Source organism: Atta cephalotes (genome assembly GCF_000143395.1).
Source record: "Atta cephalotes unplaced genomic scaffold scaffold00001, whole genome shotgun sequence".
In the NCBI taxonomy this organism is placed as follows: domain Eukaryota; kingdom Metazoa; phylum Arthropoda; class Insecta; order Hymenoptera; family Formicidae; genus Atta; species Atta cephalotes.
The window spans coordinates 887,263-896,041 of record NW_012130065.1 but is presented as its reverse complement, the minus strand read 5'-3'; the positions used below and the strand labels follow the sequence as shown (position 1 = coordinate 896,041).

The 8,779-nt window shown below is 30.9% G+C and overlaps 2 protein-coding genes across 2 annotated transcripts; one reads left to right on the top strand and one right to left on the bottom strand.

Moving 5' to 3' along the window:
• The first annotated feature begins 357 nt into the window (after window positions 1–357).
• On the top strand, window positions 358–3,807 carry LOC105626934 (mitochondrial ornithine transporter 1). The gene is made up of 5 exons (XM_012208260.1): window positions 358–514; window positions 2,669–2,905; window positions 3,040–3,209; window positions 3,284–3,559; window positions 3,634–3,807. The coding sequence occupies exons 1-5, from the start codon at window positions 358–360 to the stop codon at window positions 3,805–3,807; spliced, it is 1,014 nt and encodes a 337-aa protein (XP_012063650.1).
• Window positions 3,808–4,089: 282 nt separating this feature from the next.
• On the bottom strand, window positions 4,090–8,559 carry LOC105626828 (FAST kinase domain-containing protein 5; the record flags this gene model as incomplete). Its single annotated transcript, XM_012208155.1, has 7 exons — window positions 7,574–8,559; window positions 7,335–7,496; window positions 7,101–7,259; window positions 6,743–6,971; window positions 6,559–6,642; window positions 6,182–6,475; window positions 4,090–4,155 (listed from the first exon to the last, which is right to left on the bottom strand). Coding segments are annotated over exons 1-7 (1,980 nt in total), but the record flags the coding sequence as incomplete, so codon positions are not given.
• Window positions 8,560–8,779: the final 220 nt, after the last annotated feature.

Genomic DNA, 8,779 nt, shown 5'->3' with positions numbered 1-8,779 from the left:
AAACTATAGATTTTCAGTTTCTAATAATTTCAATATGTCTAGACACAAGAATTCTCTCTGTTTTGTTTTTCTCTCTCTTGTTCAAGAAGCATAAAAATAAAAGTTGCAAGATGCGACGGAAATTCTTTTTTTCAGGGATTTCTGACAGGCCCAGCGATTTCTCGAGCCGGACCTGTTCGTTAAATGACAACGTAAACGACAAGCCGACGATATCAGCTTCTTTCTATAGAGATTCATATACATATATTTATAACGCCTCGCGAGACGCTCAATCGCCAGTATCACTCGTTGCGTGCGGCTGGCTGGCGATCGTGGTGATTGTGATTGTATCTGTTTTATCGCCTGGGACAAAAGCACATGGCCACAACGAAAGAATTTTTCGCCCAGACGATGACCACAATGACGACAGACAGCGTTGCCGGACTGATTGACACGGAAGTTCCCCACGTGCCGATGGAAAACTGCCGCGGAAGCGTCAAGGAGGGCGCGATTGATTTTGTGGCCGGTTCACTCGGTATTTGTCTCGCCGCATGGTTTTCTATAGAAATAGGAATCTATAATCTATATCTTTCCGTTTACTCACGAATCCACTTATGCTGGAAATCGTTCTTTCCATATATTAAACCAAAAATCGATTGTTCTATTATTTATGTTAATGAATTAATACAGGCTGACAAGTCGATTGTCGATCAAAATAATCGGAATTTACTCGAATCTGTACGGAAGTTGCATCATCTTCTATTCAGATGATATTTCCTCTCGCAGCGAAACATTTCTAATTCCTGTTTTTACCAATGTAGTTTAATTTTAATTTCTGTTTAATTGTAAGTCTTCATTTTTTTTAATTTTTTATGTCATGTATGAAGTAATTACTTTATATAAAAATGTATAATAAATTGAATCTTAATCTATAAAATCAACTTTTAACGCTCGTTAGAAATTATGATACTGATTATACTTTGTGTTGCCATTTCGTGAGCTAAATTGTTTAGCTTCAACTTTTTCTAGTTCTAAGAATTAGAAAAAGATAAAGGATAAAACCTGCGGCACACGATGCATGCATGATTTTTCTGCTGAATTTTTCTGCTTGTGTTTAGTAAATTACTAGAATTGCATTACACAGGGGTTTGAATTTCCATCTGGATGCTCTCCGGATCACCCGAATGTTATGTCCTTTTATCCTTGTTTACCGAACATTAAACAAGGATGTCCAGGAGAAAATCAGAAGCCTCAAAACGCAGAATTTCTAGTAATTTATCAAAACGCAAGCAATTCAGCAGAGAAACACGCCATCATCGTGTGCCACAGACTTAAGTTGAACTGACAATGAGATTAAAACTTATAATCTACATTAATTGGTAGAGACGATTCTGTCAATGTAAGATTAACTTTAATATCGATTTAACTCTTACTCTTTTTTTTTTTAATTTTAAGAATTCTAAGAATTAGAAAAAGATAAATAATAAATGAATCGAAATTAATATTAATTTTACACATTGACTGGGCCTAAGTTTGAGAAGAATAAAATTAGATCTTAAAAAAAAAGAAATTGCTTAAAAAATTATGTAAAGATAGAAAATTGTAAAATATAAGAATAGAAAAATTAAAAGGCTTAAAAAGTGAAAACTTCTGGAAACTTCGTTTCTTAGCAAAAATCTTGGTCTATTTAATTTTAAAATTTTCGATATTTATAAACAAATAGATGTATAAAATTGAATTATTATCGATGTATTTTAAATTAATTAATTTGATTGCATTCCCAGATAACAAAGTGACATCATTTCTCATTTTGTCAAAATGACATCTTTCAATTAAAAACAAGTCACCTCAGTATTAAAAGGATGTCAAATTGATTCCAAAATAATCATTAAAAATCATTTTTTAATCATTTACAATTAATTTTAACGTCATGTTGATGTTATCGTAACTTGTTGTTCTACTTGGGCTTTGATGATATTTTAATGTCAAAATGATGACAAATAACGTCAGCTTGAGTCTTGAATTGCTTAATGTCTATCTACTGTTTATCATAAAATTGTACATTCTGATATTTAGATAAATAACACGTTTATCTGTAATAAATTCGATGGAAAGATAACGATAATATTTGTTCTGTAATATTATCTTTCACGTAAATATTCGACTGATAAATTCAATTGCATCCAACTTCTAAATCATTCCAACTAGCGCAAAGTCGCGTTCTTATGCGATCTATTGAATTGAAAAACAAAAACTAATTGTTTTGTATTATTAATTACGCAGAAATTTGTTGTTGGCAAACTATCGCAATCTAAGAAAATTGTGAATTTACAGCTGTTTAATTCATTAATATTATCAAGAAATGTTCATTTTTATTGATAAATTGATAAAATCTTAGAAAATATTAATAAAATCTTAGAAAAAATTAATATTGCAACATTAATTATATCTACAGTATTTTTACGTAAATAAGTTTAGAGTTCACATAGAATAATCGTTTAATGGTTAAACTTTTGCGATAATTTTTCAATAATTTCTCCACTCTATCAAATGTGAAAAATATAACAGACAAGTTATTTATCATTAATTGCCAGTAGAATAATAATTTCGTGAAAATGCTTTGAAACATTCTATTGAGAGTCTCTATATTTTCTATATACAAGCATATTATTATTTTTTTATTTAAAAGGTGGTGTAGCGCTCGTTTATGTGGGCCAACCATTGGACACGGTGAAGGTAAAGATGCAAACCTTCCCATCCATGTATAAAAATATGGTAAATTGTTTTCTCCGTACGTTAAGAACAGATGGTATCGCAAGAGGTTTGTACGCTGGAACAATCCCTGCGGTAGTCGCCAATGTTGCCGAAAACTCGGTATTATTCGCAGCCTACGGAGGATGTCAAAAGGCGATCGCTCATTTATCAGGTAAATCATGAACTATAATATATAAATATGAATTATTTTTTAAAAATAAATTAAAATAATTAAAGTAAATTAAAATAATTTATGCTTTAATGAATAAATAATAATAATATGCTTTATTCTTCTTTTTTTTATAGGTGTACAGAGCGTGAAAGAGCTAAATTCCTTCAGTAATGCCTGGGCCGGCTTCTTCGCTGCATTCTTTTCCTCGTTGACGCTATGCCCGACAGAGTTAATAAAATGCAAGTTACAGGCTATGAGGGAAGTCGAACAGACGCAAATGGCAACTACCACAGGAAAATCCACGGTAAACAATGTTTCATAAATCTTGCTTTAGAAATTTTAATGGCAATTTTTTAGTGACATTATTATTCCTCTCAGAAACTTCGTATAGGACCATGGAGTTTGACGAGGCAAGTTCTTCGGGAACAAGGTGTAAGAGGCCTATTTACAGGCCTCTCTTCGACAATAGCTCGCGAAATGCCAGGCTATTTCTTTTTTTTCGGCGGCTACGAAGCCACAAGAGAGTTATTAGCTGCTAAGGATCAGAATAGAGATGACATTGGCTGGCAAAAGACGATGATGGCTGGCGCGGTTGGAGGCACGATGCTTTGGCTAGCGATATTTCCCGCCGACGTTGTTAAGAGTAGAATACAGGTATGTTTTCAAATAACTAAAAAAATATGTTTATTTCTGAATTTTTTGTTGTAACAAAATATCTTGGAAATCAGGTGCAGAACTTGAAAACGCCCGCCTTGATAGTTTTCAAGAATATCATACGGCAAGAAAGTATCGGCGCTTTGTATAACGGATTAACACCGACTTTAATTAGAACGATACCAGCGACTGCAACACTGTTTGTCACCGTCGAATACACAAAAAAATTTATGTACAATTATTTCTAAAATCGATTTCAACATCTCCGTTTTCTTACGTGATCTGATTCTATGAATATTCTACACAAATGTGCATTTATTGTGTACTCTAAACTATGTATTCTAAAATTACATCAAGCGACTTTAATGTTTATATCTGTAAATATAAGAAAATAATGTACATATATATCAACAATTGCAAGAAATATTTTATATTACAAGAAATATTTTTCTTAATAAAAGATGTACAGGATGTCCTTCTGAGACATTATATATTATATGAATACATCAAAAATCTTTTTATGAAATAATAAGATTTTTGATGTATTCATATTTTTTCTGCGGCGATTGAAGTGTGTCCCAAGTTATATATGATATCTGCAAAACAAAATAAAACTTTTTTGCGTTACCTGTACTATAATTAAAGTTTATTATTTAAATCACTTTAATTAAAAATATAGTTAGACTAATTCTAAAATGTCAGCATTAATTATAATCAGTTATCCAAAGATAGATGTAAATCAGCCAATGCGAGCCAACACACAGGTTAGGCGTATGTGGAATCGTATACTTTATTCTTGAGAAAAATTGACAAATGTTTCAACCCTTCGATTAGGTTTTCCTCAGTGTAAAAATAAAAATAAAATCGAATAAATTTAATATAAAAGATGCGATGCGAAGCATCGCAATTGAAGTATCATTAACATATATTAATAAAATGATAATAATGCTGTCTGTCATATCTAATAAAATACTAACATTTCAGATAATTTCAAATCTAACAAATTCAAATTATTATCTATAATAATTTAATAGAGTTGAATAAGTCATTAAAACATAAATCAAATCAATTCAACAAAAAACTTATGTATAATAATGTTAACGATGGAGAAAGAGAGAGAGAGAAGATATGTGAGATAAGATACATTATCACAAAGCGTTCAAAGAGTATGTGAGAAGTCAAAATCAATTGTCGTTAGTCATAGGTATAAAACATAGTGATAAATAAATAAATAAATGATAAATAATATATATATACATGTTTTATACAATAAATTAAAGAAATAAAACTTGGAAATGTCAAATCTTTTTAAATAGATCTTGGTATAATGGATCTAAAAATTCTGTGTCTTGCACATTTAGTGCATTTTTTATTAATAAAAATTGATTCTGAAACAAGTCGTTTATTATAATTCTTTTCTCTGTCTAAGATCTTTGTGTGATTCTAGTCAAAATTATGATTATGTTCCAATCTATGTTCAGAAATTATGGATTTTTGTTTCATGTTCCTTTTGTTATAATTGCGATATTTATCTAATCTGGTCTTAAGCAATCATTTCGTCTATTCTATTTAAGATGCATCACATTCCTAACAATTAACTCTGTACACATTTGTTTGTGAAAGTCAATTTGTTTTTTTGATTTCTAATAAAAGAATTCAGTTTATTTAATCCTACATAGGCAAGATGAACTATCCTGTTATTCTTGAAAAAATTTGAATTTTTCTGATATGATTGATGGAACCCATAAGATATTGAAAAATGTAGTCAAATTTTTGTCTGTTTGTTCTTCGTTATTCATGTGAGTTACATTGTTATTCTGATCTTTAGATTTTTAAACTTCTTTTTGATGATGTTAAAAATAAGCTTCAAAGGATATCCGTTATTTAGTAAAATGTTGATTATTTTATGCAAATTTAATTTGTAAAATTTTGCGTGTGATAACATTAACACTCTGCCCGTTAATTCCGTAATAGTATTACCTTTATTTATATCTCGTAATAGTATTTTTTTACTTAATGGATGACATGAAAAATAGTTTAAATATCTTGAAAAGAATGTAGGTTTTTGATATCAATTGTAAATTAGTTTTTTGTCTTCTTTGATTAAAGTTAGAAAATTTAATTTATCTCCAAGCTCTATAGTGAATTTTAATTTAGACTCATATTCGTTAAAATTTTTTAAGATTATATCAATATTCTACTTTTTAGGACAAAGCAATGTGTCATCAACATACTTATAATAAAAATTAAATGTGAACTGTAATTTTTCAAGTGTGAATTCTTCTAACTCTTGCATTACAAGATCCGCTGCAATTAGCATAATGGAGATCCCACAGGAACGTCAAAAGATTGCTTACCCATTGTTATTATAAAACTCATTTCGTTAAAACAAAAATAAGTGAAATCATATAATTGGTTATATTGCACATTACTGTATCTGCATTATAACTGAATATTATGATTAAAAAAAATGCTTAATTTATAACATAATTTCGTCAATAGAATTTGATCGATTTATTTTGAAACTTATATTCTTAATGTTCAAAAAAATAGTGTTTTGTATTTATAATACATTTCTGCGTTCCTAGTTTATATTGATATATTTATTTCGTACAAACTTACCATAATTGGCTTGTAGCCAATTATAGACAACTGTCTCATTTTTGTAGCTAACGCTCCAGTAGGTTTATTTCGATAATTCCTTATTAATAATCCAGGATGTCCTATGACGAGAGCAATCCATCTGACATTATTTAAATTCTTCACTCGTTTAATATCAATTTCTTCAAATTGCGATAAGTATTTCTCTGATGGCATAAGCTGATTTTGCTCGTTTAAACATAAAATAATGTCCTGTGATATAAAATATGGTAACGGACGAATTATCGATATATCCGTCGTATTGTTGAACAACTCCTATTTAAAGATAAGAATAATTTATGAAATAATATAGACGTAAAGGAAAAGATTAGTTTTTAGATGGTAGTATATGTATGTACCTGACACGTTGCCAACACGTCCGAGAAAAGCATATTCGCCCTAGTCGAGCTTAAGTTAGTCTTTAGACTTAAGTTGTAATATTTCTGTAATTATAAAATTTATTAATAAGTATCATTTTTCGTCGAATTTATACGACATATGACAAATAATTCGATCATAAATAATTGATTTTTCTTTGCTTACCTTTTCTAAAAAACTTTTTAAAGTAGGTTTCAGAAATGGACCATCGTATTCGGGTACTTCTATTCGAAGGCTGTAATCAAGTACGAGGTATTCGCGCGAAAGAAAATGGTAATTCCCATTGCATGTTTTAGTCACAAATTCAGGTGCCATGATATATCTGATTAGATCCATGGGAAATATACTTTTTGTTGTCAAATATCCTAGAATACGTGAAGCTACATGTGGAAACCTATCATGGGAAATGTCTCTTGTAAATATCTTTAAAATGGAACAACTCTTTTTTTCTAAGAAGCAGAAAAAGAAGAATATAGTTTTTATAAATAATGCAGTTTTAAAAAATATGTTATTGGATAGTTACTTCTGTATCTCGAATGCTCGAGTAGTATTCCATGTAGTCCTTAATTCCTCGATCACGTTCTGGTAGACACTATTGTTTGAATTGATATCAAGAATAACAAAAGTATAAAGGAGTCTTTCGAAATCCTTCAACCTCGCAGTCTTTAATTCTTTATTTAATCTGGAATTATATCAATCATAAGCATTGCTTATCACAAATATTAATGACGATTGCAAATTTAAAAATAAAATTTACCTTGTGATTATTCTGTCCATGAGCTCTTTGTTATACACAGCAGTTCTTCCACATGCTTGCGCGATATGCGTTAAAGATGACAACGTGTAACGTGGCTCATATGGCGTCAAAACTTTTAATAAATCTAAAAGCGATTTCAACTCTGTAAGATTCGTGCTATATCTGTAAGTAGAGATTTATTAAAGATGAAATCAATATTTGCAAGTCAGTGAATATTCAGCACATCAAATTTATCTTACCGTACTAATTTTATAATGCTTGCGATGCTCACACTATGTATTTCATTTATTTCAGCTGCAGACCTTTGGAGGATATAATTCAGAAAATCTGTGTTTTTAATTTTCGTGCTAGTCTTAAAAAAACCCAATGCTGCTATACCTAGCTCGTTGATCGATAATTCATCCTTGCACTGTTCCAAATGATATTCCAACTCGTACATATTTATAGATGGCTTCCGATGTATGTTAAGAAAAAACAGAATTTGAACCAGTTGCTGAGGACTAAGTTTCTGAGGTTTGTTGCCTATATTCCTAATGGAATACCACATGTATTGAGAAAAATCATGACTAATCTTACATGTCATCTGATATATTATGTCACAAAGATATAATGTCTGCTCTATTGGTAACTTCAAGAAACGCTTCGTACATTCTCTGTCTATTAACGTACAGAGATTGCAGTAGAAGTTGCAGTATTTCATATGATTGTTGAACAGTACCAGATGCCGCATTATAGTCATCAGTTCGTCGTTGGTCAACTGTTCCATTTTTAATTTGCTGAAAGCTTTCATATATTGAAATGAATCGATCTTCTCCTCATTATTGTAAGAAAAGTTATAGGACAGTTTCTTGATGGCGGATACTGTTTCAGCGTTTGTCATCAAATTCCAATCTTGTTCCAGGATCTCCAATGCTTCCTTATTTGTTACATGAGCATATGTTGTGATCGGTTGCATCACGATCTTTTCATACTTCCATGAGTTCAGGAAAAAATTGCGAGCGTACGCATTTTCTTGTATCCTTTCTGGATTGCTGTTATTCTCGTTGTCGACAGGAGTGTTAGCATGTACTTCTAAGGTTTTTCCCGAATCGATACATGCCACGCTCGGAATGCTATACTTATGCTTTGGTAAAACACCGTGCACAAAGTTGCCATTGTCAGAGCCTCTCAATAACACCGAGTACACGTTCCGCAGACGACCTAACCGCTGCATGAGCACACTCATCGTGAAAGACGAGTAAAAGAATGTTATTCGTTGAAGACTTTCACTATGGATGATTTCATTAACATTAAAATTTAAGATATTCGTACAAATTTCCGGAGGTAGATCTTTCCCTTGCTTTTATTCTTTTCATCGGTTGTTGGAGGTTAAAATTATGTAGTACATTATGTAGTCCTTCTTTCCATTGCAAATTTGAGGTTAGAATATGTATAGTGTAAACACA